Source organism: Somniosus microcephalus, chromosome 30 (genome assembly GCF_052327205.1).
Source record: "Somniosus microcephalus isolate GS21.2 chromosome 30, FLI_Smic_1.0, whole genome shotgun sequence".
Taxonomy (NCBI): Eukaryota; Metazoa; Chordata; class Chondrichthyes; order Squaliformes; family Somniosidae; genus Somniosus; species Somniosus microcephalus.
Window position 1 is genome coordinate 30,312,117 of NC_141016.1, and position 15,509 is coordinate 30,327,625.

Below are 15,509 nucleotides of genomic sequence, written 5' to 3' on the forward strand. Positions count from 1 at the left end.
GGGGGTACAGTCACAGAATAAAGGGTCGCCCTTTTAGAACTGAGATGAGGAGGAATTTCTTCTCTGAGGGTCGTAAATCTGAAATTCTCTGCCCCGGAGAGCTGTGGAGGCTGGGTCATTAAATATATTTAAAGTGGAGATAGACAAATTTTTGCAAGATAAGGGAGTGAAGGGTTACGGGGAGCGGGCTGGGAAGTGGCTTTGAGCTCAAGATCAGCCATGATCTTACTGAATGGCGGAGCAGGCTCGAGGGGCCAAGTGGCCTATTCCTGCCCCTATTTCTTATGTTCTTATGACGGGTAGTCAACCTGTTCATTTTAAATGACAAGAACATCTACTAATATCACCAACATTAATTTCTAACCACATCGCAGTGTAGCCGATGGCGAGGGCACAAATAATAAAAATGAATTTTGTGTTAAATCTCCCGCCTTGGCAGGTTGCTCGGTGATCGACTGCACCGAGCAAGGTGGCCCATTTTAAATGCCCCTTGCAGTCCATGATACAGGGAAATATGGCGCAAGTGACTAGAATGCATCACAGACGTAAATCATGTGGCAACCTTGTGTTTTTGTGCAGAAACAACACTTTTGTGTGCAAGAGATTAGATTTGTGATTTTCCTGCTAAACTGAGAACTACAGTGTTAAGAATAATCCAGACAAAAAGGCAGCCCATTGCACCCTTACCTGCAGACAAGCTGCATTCAGAAAGGTACAAATTCTTTCTTGCCTGTGAAACATTGTAAATCACTTCTAACCTGCTGCTTACAGCCGAATCCCGACTGAAGGGAAATGGATCTGTAAAGTAGTTTGATCCGTGTAGCTGAATGATCACCTTTAAACTGAATTCCACTGTAATTATAAAAATAATACAATAATTGTAATGGTAATTTGAACAATAAGCCAATTAATAATTTGTTATTTATCAATCTGACATGCTCACTGTTGAAGTAAAAACAGAAAATGCTGGAACTACACAGGTCAGTCAGCTTCTGTAAAGAGAATTCTGACGTCGATTTGTTAATTGTCTTAAAGACTTGCATTTCTATACTATAGCGCCTGTCACGACAACCGTCCCAAAGCGCTTTGTAATGTAGGAAATGCGGCAACGCACAGCAAGCTCCCACAAACAGCAATGTGATAATGACCAAATAATCTGTTTTTAATTATGTCAATTGAGTGATAAATATTGACCAGGACACCGGGGATAAATCCCCTGCTCTTCTTTGAAATAGTGCCATGGGATCTTTTACGTCCACCTGAGAGAGCAGATGGGGGCCTCAGTTTAACGTCTCATTGGAAAGACGGCACCACCGACAGTGCAGCACTCCCTCAGCACTGCACTGGAGTGTCAGCCTAGATTTCTGTGCACAAGTCCCTGGAGTGGGACTTGAACCCACAACCTTTCGACTCAGAGGCAAGGGTGCTACCCACTGAGCTACGGCTGACGCTTTTCTCTTTGCGGATGCTGACTGACCTGCTGGGTGGTCCCAGTATTTTCTGTTTTTATTTACCATTTCCAGCATTTGCAGTTTCCCCCTCCTTTGATTATATTGGCGAACGGCGGCGTCAATGGCGGCGCGGCCTTCCCATAGTTCGCAGCGAGTCAGAAAGTGCCCTATCGATTGCGGGGGACAATCGGCGCAGGCGCCGGGCGGCCGTCCCCGAGCGAACGGACGCCATTCGCGGCGAGAGCAGCAAGTTTGGTGAGCGGAGGTGCAGGCGCTGTTTTGCAATCGCGGTAAGCGGATGGGATGCGGGGGAGGAGTGACTGGTGGGGGTCGGGGGGCAGCGCGGCGCCCGGGACCCGCCCGCTGCAGCCTGACCCTGAACAAACTTTGACCCGGGAGCTCTGAGCCTTTGTCCAGACCGCGCTGAGCTGCGCAGGGTCCTAGTGCCCGTGTCCGACCTCAGCCTCATCCTCCTCCCGCCCAGTGAGTGAGAAAGAAAGACTTGCATTTATATAGCGCCTTTCACCACCACCACTGGACGTCCCAAAGCGCTTTACGACCAATAAAGCACTTTTTGAAGTGCAGTCATTGTAATGTAGGAAATGCGGCAGCCAATTTGTGCACAGCAAGCTCCTGCAAACAGCAATGCGATAATGATCAGATAATCTGTTTTTTTTGTTATGTTGATTAAGGGATAAATATTAGCCAGGACGGCGGGGGGGAGGGGGTAACTCCCCTGCTCTTCTTCGAAATGTCGCACTGACTGCAGATCACCCTGCACCAGGGAGCGAGATGGATTAATTTGAGGATTAAAGTTCTGTGCGGCCTAGGTTTGACTCTTCCAGGGGGGGAAAAAAGTGCAAAAAAAACTGGCTTGTTGGAAATATTCAGTTGGAAACACGGAGACGTCGTGAGCGACAACACTTTGTTTGAAAACAACCAGGTTGTTTCTTGTGGCTGTGCTCACTTTTACACTGACAGGAGCTTTATGTAAAGTATGAGTCTACCTTAAATAGAAGCGACGTTTGAACTTGCCTGGCCCTTTAAACAGCCCAAGGGCAACTGTACGTTTGTTCCTATTGGTGAAAGAAGTCTGTAGATTGGCAGATGCTTGTAAATTTCATGGTTTGAGGTAGAAGAAACCAACGTGAAATGATTCTCTTTTTTTCTTTAAAAAATACTTGTTTTTAATTCGTTCCTGGGATGTGGGTGTCACTGGCAAGGCCAGCATTTATTGCCCATCCCTAATTGCCCTTGAGAAGGTGGTGGTGAACCGCCTTCTTGAACCGCTGCAGTCCGTGTGGTGAAGGTGCTCCCACAGTGCTGTTAGGGAGGGAGTTCCAGGTTTTTCACCCTGCGACGATGAAGGAACGGCGATATATTTCCAAGTCAGGATGATGTGTGTGTGACTTGGAGGGGAACTTGGTGGCAGTGGTGTTCCCATGCGCCTGCTGCCCTTGTCCTTCTAGGTGGTAGAGTTCGCGGGTTTGGGAGGTGCTGCCGAAGAAGCCTTGGCGAGTTGCTGCAGTGCATCTTCTTAGGCAGTCCCTCGGAACCGAGGATGACTTGCTTCCACATTAAAAATGAGTTCTCAGGTGACTGATGAGTCCAATGCGGGACCTACAGACTCTGTCACAGGTGGGGCAGATGGTGGTTGAAGGGGCAGGTGGGTGGGGTGCTTGGGTTGACGTACGCAGCCTGCTCTTGGCTTCCGCTTGCTCCCGACAAAGAGACTCGAGGTGTTTGGAGCCTTCCCGGATGCTTCTCCTCCATTTTGTGCGGTCTTGCGCCAGGGATTCTCAGGTGTCGATGGGGATGTTGCACTTTTTCAAGGTGGCTTTGAGGGTGTCCTTGAAGCGTTTCCTCTGCCCACCTGGGGCTCTCTTGCCGTGCCGGAGCTCCGAGTAGAGCGCTTGTTTTGGGAGTCTCGTACCGGGCATGCGGGCGATATGACCTGTCCATCATATTGCCCGCATCATATCGAGCGTGGTCAAAGCTTCGATGCTGGGGATGTTGGCCTGAGCGAGAACACTGACGTTGGTGCGCCTATCCTGCCAATGGATTTGCAGGACCTTGCGGAGGCAGTGTTGGTGGTACCTCTCCAGTCGTTTGAGGTGCCTGCTGTACATGGTCCATGTCTCTGCTGCAGTGCATCTTGTAGATGGTATACACTGCAGCCACGGTGTGCCGGTGGTGGATGGGGTGCCAATCAAGTGGACTGCTTTGTCCTGGATGGTGTCGAGCTTCTTGAGTGTTTTTGGAGCTGCACTCATCCAGTCAAGTGGAGAGTATCCTGTCACACTCCTGACTTGTGCCTTGTAGATTGTGGAAAGGCTTTGGAGAGTCAGGAGGTGAAACAGTTGCCGCAGAACACCTAGCCTCTGACCTGCTCTTGTAGCTACAGTATTTATGTGGCTGGTCCAGTTAAGTTTCTGGTCAATGGTGACCCCCAGGATGTTGATGGTGGTGGATTCGGCGATGGCAATCTGTTGAATGTCAAAGGGCGGTGGTTAGACTCTCTCTTGTTGGAGATAGTCATTGCCTGGCACTTGTGTGGCGCGAATGTTACCTGCCACTTATCAGCCCAAGCCTAAATGTCATCCAGGTCTTGCTGCATGTGGGCATGGGCTGCTTCATTATCTGAGGATAGAAAATGCTGGAAAAACTCAGCAGGCCAGGCAACATCCGTGGAGAGAGAAACAGAGTTAATGTTTCAGGTCGAAGACCCTTCGTCAGAACTGAGAAAAAAGGCGGGAAATGAAACAAAAGGCAGTTTGGGGGCTGGGAAATGGGGGAGGGGATGAAAGAAGAGACATTGAGAGATATTCAAGGTGAGACGAGATAGTAACAGGACAGGTAACATTTGGGTCACCCAATCTGCGGAACACCTCCGTTCAGCCCGTAAGGGGGACCCCGAGCTTCCAGTGGCCTGTCACTTCAATTCACTGCCCCACTCCCACTCAGACCTCACTGTCCTCGGCCTCTTGCATTGTTCCAGTGAAGCTCAGCGTAAACTCGAGGAACAGCACCTCATCTTCCGATGAGGCACTTTACAGCCTTCCGGACTCAATATCGAGTTCAACAATTTCAGATCATAACCTCGGCCCTTATTATATTTTTATATTTTTTATCCACACCTTTGGTTTGTGACTTTTCCTTTTTTCTCTCTCCCACACGGCAGCTGTCTCTCACTCTGCCAGCGCATTTCACACTTCATCTAGAGCCATCCTTTGTCTCTTTACCTGTCCTATTACCATCTCGTCTCACCTTGAATATCTCTTAATGTCTCTTCTTTCATCCCCTCCCCCATTTCCCAGCCCCAAACTGCCTTTTGTTTCATTTCCTGCCTTTTCTCTCAGTTCTGACAAAGGGTTTCGACCCGAACCGTTGACTCTGTTTTTCTCTCCACGGATGTTGCCTGGCCTGCTGAGTTTTTCCAGCGTTTTCTGTTGTTATTTTGGATTTCCAGCATCCGCAGTATTTTGCTATCATCTGAGGAGTTGTGAATGGAACTGAACACTGTGCAATCATCAGCGAACATCCCCACTTCTGACCTTATAATGCAGGGAAGGTAATTGATGAAGCAGCTGAAGATGGTTGGGCCTCGGACACTGCCTTGAGGAACTCCTGCAGTGATGTCCTGGGGCTGTGATGATTGACCTTCAATCACCACAACCATCTTCCTTTGTGCTAGGTATGACTCCAGCCAGTGGAGAGTTTTCCCCCCGATTCCCATTGATTTCAATTTTACTAGGGCTCCTTGATGTCACACTCGGTCAAATGCTGCCTTGATGTTGAGGGCAGTCACTCTCACCTCACCTCTGGAATTCAGCTCTTTTGTTCATATTTGGACCAAGGCTGTAATGAGGTCTGGAGCTGAGTGGTCTTGGCGGAACCCAAACTGGGCATCAGTGAGCAGGTTATTGGTGAGTAAGTGCCGCTTGATAGCACTGTCGATGACACCTTCCATCACTTTGCTGATGATTTAGAGTAGACTGATGGGGCGGTAATTGGCCGGATTGGATTTGTCCTGCTTTTTGTGGACAGGACATACCTGGGCAGTTTTCCACATCCAGTAGATGTCAGTGTTGTAGCTGTACTGGAACAGCTTGGCTAGAGGCATGGCTAGTTCTGGAGCACTTTTGACCGGTTGACCTGACCTATTATCAGAGCCACAATTATGTAACTGCTGGAGTGGACTGTGGGGTTTCTGAATAGCTGAAATGGGCGGAAAGGATTGAATTCCATTCCTGATCCATATTTGTCTTTAATGCTTCAGTAAGATTATATTGGGGTGAAGTGGCACAGTGCAATTTTAGCTTACAAACACAATACATTTGTATGAAGTCCTTTATATGTTATTTTAAAATTTATCCCTTAATGCAAACTATGATTCACCCCAAATGCTGTGGAAATTACACTGTGATATTTGAAATCGACATTTTTTTAATCTGCTCTCTGGATGTGGGCGTCACTGGCGAGGCGGGCATTTATTGCCCATCCCTAGTTGCCCTGAGAAAATGGACGAGGACTTTCTCTTTGAATCACTGCAGTCCTTGTGGTGATTGTGTTCCCGTAATGGGGCATCCAGAGCTAGAGCTCCCTCGACAACAATGGAAATAGAGATTAAAACAAAACAGAAAAAGGAGGTTTATGAAAAATGTCAGGTACAGAATACAACGAAAATACAGAAAGTAGCAGGTAACAATAGGGAACCCAAAAATCTTTTATAAACATATAAAAAGTGAAAGGATAGTTAAAGGAATGGTGGGGCCGATTAGGGACAGAAAAGGAAATAAGAGATTCTTGTGGAGGCAGAGGGCATGACTGAGCTACTGAATGAATACTTTGCATCTGTCTTCACTAAAGAAGAGGATGAAGTTAATGTCAGAGTAGAGGAGTGGGGTGTAGAGATCTTGGATATGATGAAAAAGATAGAAAGGAGGTGCTAAATATGTTGGCACCACACAAAGTTAAAAAGTCACCCGGTCCAGATGGGATGAATCCTAGGTTGCTGAGAGAAGCTAGGGTTGAGACAACAGAAGCTCTGGCCACAATCTTTCAATCTCATTGGATATGGGAGTGGTGCCAGAGGGGCTGAAGGATTGCAAATGTTACAACCCTGTTCAAAAAAGGGGAGAGGGATAAACCTGGTACCTACAGGCTAATCAGTCTAAGGTCAGTGCTGGGAAAACCACTTGAGACCACTGTCGAGGACAAAACTAATTCTCACTCGGAGAAGCAAGGGTTAATAAGAGACAGCCAGCACAGATTTGTTAAAGGCAAATTGTGTCTGACTAACTTGATTGAGTTCTTTGATGAAGTAACAGGGAGGGTTGATAAAGATAGTGCAGTAGATGTATATATGGACTTTAAAAAGGCATTTGATAATGTACCACATAACAGACTTATATGGAATATAGAAGCACATGGTATTAAAGATACAGTGGTAACAAATATATAATTGGCTAAGGGATAGGAGGCAGAGAGTAGTGGTAGGCCGATGTTTTTCTGACTGGTTCCATTCTTATCTATCCAGTTGTAGCCAGAGAATCATCTGCAATGGCTTCTCTTCCCGCTCCTGCACCATTACCTCTGGTGTCCCCCAAGGATCTATCCTTGGCCCCCTCCTATTTCTCATCTACATGCTGCCCCTCGGCGACATCATCCAAAAACACACTGTCGGGTTTTACATGTACGCTGACGACACCCAGCTCTACCTCACCACCACCTCTTCCATTGTCTCTGATTTGTCACAATGCTTGTCCGACATCCAGTGGATTAGCAGAAATTTCCTGCAACTAAATATTGGGAAGACTGAAGCTGTTGTCTTCGGTCCCCGCCATTTCCTAGCCACCGACTCTATCCCTCTCCCTGAACCAGGCTGTTCGCAACCTCGGTGTCGTATTTGACCCCGACATGAGCTTCCGACCACATGTCCGCTCCATCACCAAGACCGCCTATTTCCACCTCCAGAACATCGCCCGTCTCCGCCCCTGCCTCAGCTCATCTGCTGCTGAAACCCTCATCCAGGCTTTTGTTACTTCTAGACTTGACTATTCCAATGCTCTAAAAACACAAAATGCTGGAAATACTCAGCAGGTCAGGCAGCACCCGTGGAGAGAGAAACTGAGTTAACGTTTCAGGTCGGTGACCTTTCATCAGAACTGGAAAAAGTTAGAGATGGAACAGATTTTAAGCAGGTACAGAGGCAGGGAAAGGGGGAGGGGAGGAAAGAACCAAAGGGAAGGTCTGTGATAGGGTGGAAGGCAGGAGAGATTAAATGACATAAGGGATGATGGTGAGAGGCAAAAGGAGATGGTAATGGGACAAGTAAAGAGACAAAAGATGTGTAAAATGGCAACAGCAGAATCATTACTAGCACCTGCTGTCCGAAAAAATAGGAGCAGTGATTATGGTCTGAAATTGTTAAACTTGATGAGTCCAGAAGGCTGTAAAGTGCCTAATCGAAAGATGAGGTGCTGTTCCTCGAGCTGACGTTGAGCTTCATTCGGACAGTGTCGGAGGCCCAAGGACAGAGTGGGAATGGGAGCGGAGAATTAAAATGACAGGTGACCAGAAGCTCGGGATCACGCTTGCGGACTGAACGGAGGTGTGCTGCACAGCGGTCACCCAATCTGCGTTTGGCCTCCCCAATGTAGAGGAGACCGCATCTGAGACGAGATGAGATACTAAACGAGTCATTGAAATCTTACTCTCTTTATTTTAGGCCATTGAGACTAAGTGTCGAACTTGGAAATGGAGCTCAACATTGAATCAGTGAAAGGAACTGACGCACCAGGAGCGCCTGAAACTGCTGGATACATTCACCGCCCAGCTGCCTTTCAAGAGCGGAGCCGCTATCATTGCTCTCTGTGTGGAAAGGGTTTCAATATCCCCTCCCGCCTGGAGGTCCACCTACGTGTTCACAGTGGGGAGAGGCCCTTTGAGTGTTTCGCTTGCAAAAAAGGATTCCGCACAGCTGACCACTTGACCCAGCACGAGCGAATTCACAGCGGGGAGAAACCATTTGAATGTGCCGAGTGTGAAAAGCGGTTTTACACTTCGGGACAGCTGACCATCCATCGACGCTCTCACACTGGCGAGAAACCGTACGAGTGCAGCCTGTGCAAGAAGTGCTTTTGCACGTCTGGACAACTGGCGATGCACCAGCGCTTTCACACGGGAGATAAGCGGTTCGAATGCACAGTGTGCAAGAAACGCTTTTACACGCTGAGCCACATGACCATGCACGGACGAGGCCACACCGGGGAGAAACCATTTGAATGCGCCGTGTGCAAGAAACGCTTCTACACATCGGGCCAGCTGATCAAACACCACCGGTCACACACCGGGGAAAAGCCGTTTGAATGTGCCGAGTGCAAGAAACGGTTCTGCACGTCCAACGGACTGATGAAGCACCAACACCTGCACAGTGGCGTGAAACCCTTTCAGTGCTCCATGTGTGGGAAAGGGTTTGTCCAGTCCACTCACCTGTCCAAACATCAGCACACTCACCTGAAGGAGATGGCATTCTGATCCGGTTTTCCCCTGACCTACATAGAACGCTACAGCCTGGCAATAGTGCCTTCATGACCATCCCTAGAAAAACACGGACAGAAATTACACGGGCTCTTTTTCTGTCTAAGAAAAAAATGAATTACGGAAAAATTTGATGTGAAGTGGGGGGAGGCTTGTGTGCTTGATGGAGACCGAGGAGTATGTAAAAATCCTGCGTCTTCGTGCATGTTTTAGGTGGCGCTCTTCCATCTAATTGACTCAAATTTCATACTTCTAAAACAGAAACAAATCATAACCGAGGAAATTGGGAACTTCCCAAGTGGGAATGAAAACTGTACGTCACAAAGTTCAAAAACTACCAATCAAAAATAGGACAGCCAGCAAACAACTACTCAGGAGCAAGGGGTAGAAGGGAAACTGAGGACTTCGTACTGGAAGGAAGGTTTCTAACATAACAAGGACACCAGCATTACTAAGGAAACAAAAACAAATGTACTTCCCTTACAGTTACATTTTGTATGTTTGAAATGTTTCTCAACAACTTTTTCCATCTGAGGCCTGTATCTCTGTGAGAAGCCTGAGGCTTGAGTTGATGCTGCATCCAGAGACATCACTGTCAGCTGAATCATGGAGCTCCAGAGGATTGCAGCAGTCTGGCTGCAAACAGGCTCCAGGCTGCCTCCCTCTGCCCAGTGACGAGCCGGACTGTGTCACACAGCAGGGTGTTTTTATGATTGACAGTAAGACCGGCCATTCTCATTGTGTGCCAGGACTTGCTGACTGTCACCATCACCCCCGCAACCCCGCCCCCCATCTCCCCCCCCACCCCCATCTCCTCCACCCCCCCATGTCCCCCATCTCCCCCCCACCCCCATCCCCCCCACCCCATCTCCTCCACCCCCCATCACCACCCACGTCCCCCATCTCCCCCCACCCCCATCTCCCCCCACCCCCATCTCTCCCCCCCACCCCCATCTCTCCCCCCCACCCCCCATCTCCTTCACCCCCCCCCACGTCCCCCATCTCCCCTCCCATCTCCCCCCACCCCCATCTCTCCCCCCACCCCCATCTCTCCCCCCCCACCCCCATCTCCTCCCCCTTCCCACCTCCCATCTCCCTCCCACCCCCATCTCCTCCACCCCCCCTGTCCAGTGATGGGAAAGTATTAACAGTGACAGTCAGGTAGCCCTAACTGGGATGTGTGATTTATTTGTGTAAAAACATCATAAAGCATGACAGAATGGATCTTATCTAATAACTTTGACAAGAAAAACGATACAAATAAACATGTACAACGGACTTTCCATTGATGCAGTTTGCTTGTGAAATGGTCATTTATTCCTCCTGCCCCTGCCCCCACTCCTCCTGCCCCCACCCCCACTACCCCCGCCCCCACCGTCACTCCCCCCACTGTCACTCCCCCCCCGCCCCCACCATCACTCACCCCCACCCCCGCCATCACTACCCCTGCCCCCACCGTCCCCAACGTCGCTCCCCCGCCCCCGCTGTTTCTATTGCACCTTTCACAACCCAGCCACTTTGCAGCCAATGAAGTACGTTTGAACTGTTGTCGGAAACACAGCAGCCAATTTGCGCACAGCAAGCTCCCACAAACAGCAATGTGAGAATGACCACATGTATTTTTGAGTGATTTAGTTTTGTGTAAAAGGGGCACAGTTACAAGTAATTAATGTATTTCTTTATCCGGCATTAATTTGATACAATAATACCAAAAATGTTAATTGATGGTTATTTCAGGCTGCAGAATGCACCAAAACCACAGAAAACTGCAGCTAATGTGCCTGCACCACTGAGTTTGACTGGATTATTTAAATTAAAATAATATTGCATCTCAGTACTTGTGCGAGGATAGAAGTTTCACCTGGGCTCATGAGCTTTGTCTTTGTTCCCATCCGGCCAAGTGTTTCACTTCACTACATGAGCGACTGAATTGTAATGTCGCAGAATGTTAGTAATTGATGGCCCGGGGTCAGTCGTCCGGAGGCGGGCCCGGGGTCAGTCGTCCGGAGGCGGGCCCGGGGTCAGTCGTCCGGAGGCGGGCCCGGGGTCAGTCGTCCGGAGGCGGGCCCGGGGTCAGTCGTCCGGAGGCGGGCCCGGGGTCAGTCGTCCGGAGGCGGGACCGGGGTCAGTCGTCTGGAGGCGGGCCCGGGGTCAGTCGTCCGGAGGCTGGCCCGGGGTCAGTCGTCCGGAGGCGGGCCCGGGGTCAGTCGTCCGGAGGCGGGCCCGGGGTCACATCTTTCCTGTAATGTAACCAGAGCTATATGCAGTGCTCTAGCTGTGGCCTAACTAGTGTTTTACAGTTCTAGAATAACCTCCTGCTCTTACATTCTGCGCCTCGGCTAATAAAGTCAAGTATCCTGTATGGCTTCTCTATCTGTCTTGCTACCTTTAGGGATCTGTGGACATGTATTCCAAGGTCCCTCTGTTCCTCTACAATTCTCAGTATCCTTCCATTTATTGTGTACTAGCTGGGGGGCCCGGCATTGCCAAGGCTTTTTTGTAAAATGGCAGTTTGAAGTATTAGGCCCCACCCACCCCGTAGGATTGGTGAACCATCAAGTCAATCAACGCTAATGAGCGGATTCCCCCGTAGGATTGGTCAACCATCAGGTTTTTGAACGTTTTTTGTATACTGTCCGAACAATTTTTGTCTGACCAAAAAGTAAATACGCCTATGACACTCCCCTAATAAGCTTTCTTTTGATATAACATATGTGTCGGTTCGCTCTATAACTTTTGAGTGTATAGCGGACATACACAGACACGCAGACGGACGGATCCTTTTTTTTATATATATATATATATATATATGTATATATAGATTCCCTTGCCTTGTTAACCCCCCCCAAATGCATTACCTCACAGTTCTCCGGATTGAATTCCATTTGCCACTTTTCTGCCCTCCTGACCAGTCCATTGATATCTTCCTGCAGTCTACAACTATCTTCCTCACTATCAACCACACGGCCAATTTTTGTATCGGCTGCAAAATTCTTAATCATGCCCCCTACATTGAAGTCTGAATCATTGATATATACCACACAAAGCAAGGGTCCTCGCACTGAGCCTTGTGGAACCCGACTGAAAATAGCCTTCCCGTCACAAAAACACCCGTCGACCATTACCCTTTGCTTCCTGCCACTGAGCCAATTTTGGACTCAACTTGCCACTTTCCCTTGAATCCCATGGGCTTTTACTTTTTTGACCAGCCTGCCCTGTGGGTCCTTATCAAAAGCCTCGCTAAAATCCAGGCAGTTACAGGAAAGTTGTAGTTGGCCAGTCTGGTTCTTGATCACTCAAACTTTTATTTTTGAGTTCCTATTACATTTTGGGAACTGAAAGAATAAAACACTAAGATGTTGTTATGGTCAGTAGCTGCACTGACCATTCACAGCGAGCGTCCTCACTACCTGTTTGTCCTTTCTGGTAATGGAACGGGCCTGACTGCACGCAGATGCAGCAAAGCCATTAATAAGAAGAGCAAACACTTTGAAAGGAGATACAATATTTTAGGTTTAACAGCAGCAAAATTAATTTTGGAACTAAAGTCATGGTAACAATAGGAACAAGGATTTATTATAAAGAAACATACATTCACACTGGGTGTTTCAAAAACAGCCCTAAGTTCTTCACACACAAATTAAACAGTGCAGTATGTAAGTGAGCACAGCAGCCATTTTGCACATAGCAAGACTCCACACAACCATGAGACAAATGTTAATCTGTTTTTGGGTGGTGGTTGAGGGAGGAATGCTGGCTCGGATATCAGAAAAGCTCTCATTGCCTTTGAGTCATGCTAAGGGATCTTTAACGTCCCCTTCAACCAAAAGGCTTCGGTCTAATGTTTCTCTGCAACAGTACTTTAGTGTTACTGTACTAAAGAAAACTTAATAAACCAGTCACTATAAACGTAACATGTCTGGTGATTAAGACAAAGTGATGGTCCGGAGTCTTCATTGTTCGCAACATCCCATCTTCGTTCAGTAGTGTCGAACAGGAAATAGGAACACCCAGCACTCAGCAGCTGTCAATAAACAACCTGACTGCATAACTGTTGGGGAATAAAGGCCAAGGAACCTCAGTGAAGCCAGATAGTGAAATATTAGAAAAGACTTGCATTTATATAGCACCTTTCACAACCACTGGACATCCCAAAGCACTTTACAGCCAATGAAGTACTTTTTGAAGTGTAGTCACTGTTGTAATGTAGGAAACGCGGCAGCCAATTTGTGCACAGCAAGCTCCCACAAACAGTAATGTGATAATGACCAGATAACCTGTTTTAGTGATGTTGATTGAAGGCTAAATATTGGCCCCAGTTCACCGGGGAGAACGCCCCTGCTCTTCTTCAAAATAGTGCCATGGGATCTTTTACATCCACCTGAGAGAGCAGGCAGGGCCTTGGTTTAACATCTCATCTGAGCGACAGCACCCCCGACAGTGCAGCACTCCCTCAGCACTGCACTGGAGTGTCAGCCTAGATATTTGTGCTCAGGTCTCTGGAGTGGGACTTGAACCCACGACCTTCTGACTCTGAGGCGAGGGTGCTGCCCACTGAGCCATGGCTGACACTTAGCCTGCGAGAACCAACCGAAAAAGGCGATGTGGCACTCAGTACCGTGAAAACAATAAATCAGACTCACAGAAATAAACACTGGACCACGTTCATTGTGTGTTGTTCAATGCAAAATATCTGGGACCAGTTTACAGATCGGACCCGTTCGTACAGGTTAGGGCTCAGATCACATGCTGCATCTTTTAATGATTTAATGCCCATAGAGTATTTGCATTTTGTCAGTCCATTTATTTGATAGTGTTTGTTAAACTCTAATTCACCTGACTCCACTCTTGTCTTAGTTACAATGTGCCTAAAATCCAGATAAATAGAAGTTATATTTATTGTGGATGTTGAAATGTGAAATTGGATTCTATCTACACCTGTGCACCGGGATACCAAGTGATGGGCTCCTTGTAACACGCTCTAGGATTGCTTCTTGCCCATCGGGAGCTGTATCTTTTATAATAATAGCTTGACTTCCTCGATGTCAGGGGTGTCCAAACTCTGGCCCGTGGGATTGAATGCACTGATCATCCCACGTAGAGCCCCCAGTTCTATTTGCGCTCCCTCACTGCTTCATCCTGTTTGACGTTTAAGGTTTGGAATGGGCTAAATCGGAAATCTGACACCAAGATCTGTATCAGCTTGAAGTATCTGCAAATGAATACGACTGTAGAAGTTAAACTTATCACGGCCGTGTGCGCAGAGCTGAGCGTATCTGCTGAACAGAATGGCAACGGGAATTTGGTGAGAGTGGTAAATAGTACAGATAGTGGGCATGATTTTCATTGGGCCGTGGAGGTGGGATTGGAGGCGTGTGGGGGGTTTTAAATCGCGAAATCGGGGGGCACGAACCCATCCCGCCCCCATGCCAGTTTCAAAGGAGGCGGCTACCCGACCTGTGCTGGGAGCCGCCTCCCCGAGGCGGGAAGGGGATTAGTGCCAATTAACTGCCTGTTAACAGGTAGTTAACAGGCAGTTTTTAGCTTAATCCCTATTTTATCCCTGAAGTGTGGGATTCCCGACGGCTCCAAACCACGCCAAGTTAGTGAGGCGGACCGTCGGGCTGAAGGACTTGGAGGGGTCGAGCTGTCCGGTGTTCAGGTGAGTGATGGGTGCATGAGTGCAGAGGTAAGTGTGTTTGGTCTGTGTAAAGTGTTTAAAGAAGTTTTACTTACCTTTACAGCCTTCCTTCCTTCAGGTCTCGGGAGTCCCTCATCTCACCGGCACAGAAAGCAGAATGGCCGCGAGCTGTCAAAATCTGCAGCATTCTGCTTTCTGCTCTGGAGAGATCTCTAAATCAGCCTGAGAGGAAGGAATTAACTTAGAGTACAGATTGTCAGTGTTTGACAGCTTCAAAGAGCTCTTGGCAGATGAAATGTCAATCTGTGACGTCACCTGTTGCCGGGTGGCACTTAATTGGCCTGCTGCGGGCTCAACACGGTCAATCAAGTGAAAATCGCGTGGGTTGGCCACAACTCGATGGAGGCGGGACTACAACCCCAAAAGTTGTAGTCCCGCCTCCTACATGCCTCCAGTATTAAAATCCAGCCCAGTGTGTTTTTATCAAGCTGAAATTTAACAGACTTTAAAACTTGACTTTAAAACTGCAAGCCAATGGCAGTTAAGAGTCAATCAGCTGTAAGTGGGGACCTGGCTTGGTGTTAATTGTTGTGGCTGACTGTTGACTGACAAGTTGTAACTAGACTTTTGTAAAAGGTATATTAGAGGATATCTGCTACTACACATACAGTGCTGTGAGCACAGAGCTGGGAGTATGCTGAATGGAGTGGCTTGCTATACAGAATGGGAATTTGGGGAGAGTGGGAATTCAGTGCAGAGGGGAAGGAGGTGCTAAGTCATTTAAACCAAGGACAATAATAAAAATATAAATAAATCAATCAGTAATTAATTAGGTCTAAAGGGATTTTTTTAAGCAACATGATGGGACTGCTGAG

At 48.0% G+C, this 15,509-nt stretch overlaps 1 protein-coding gene across 1 annotated transcript in view; it reads left to right on the forward strand.

Moving 5' to 3' along the window:
- Positions 1–1,281: 1,281 nt before the first annotated feature.
- LOC147098084 (uncharacterized) overlaps positions 1,282–15,509 on the forward strand; it is a 52,225-nt gene continuing 37,997 nt past the window's right edge. Inside the window, exons 1-2 of the mRNA XM_085971318.1 lie at positions 1,282–1,741; positions 8,182–8,930. Of these exons, the coding sequence (XP_085827444.1) occupies positions 8,211–8,930 (720 nt within the window). The 5' untranslated portion in view covers positions 1,282–1,741; positions 8,182–8,210. The remainder of the gene's footprint in view (positions 1,742–8,181; positions 8,931–15,509) is intronic.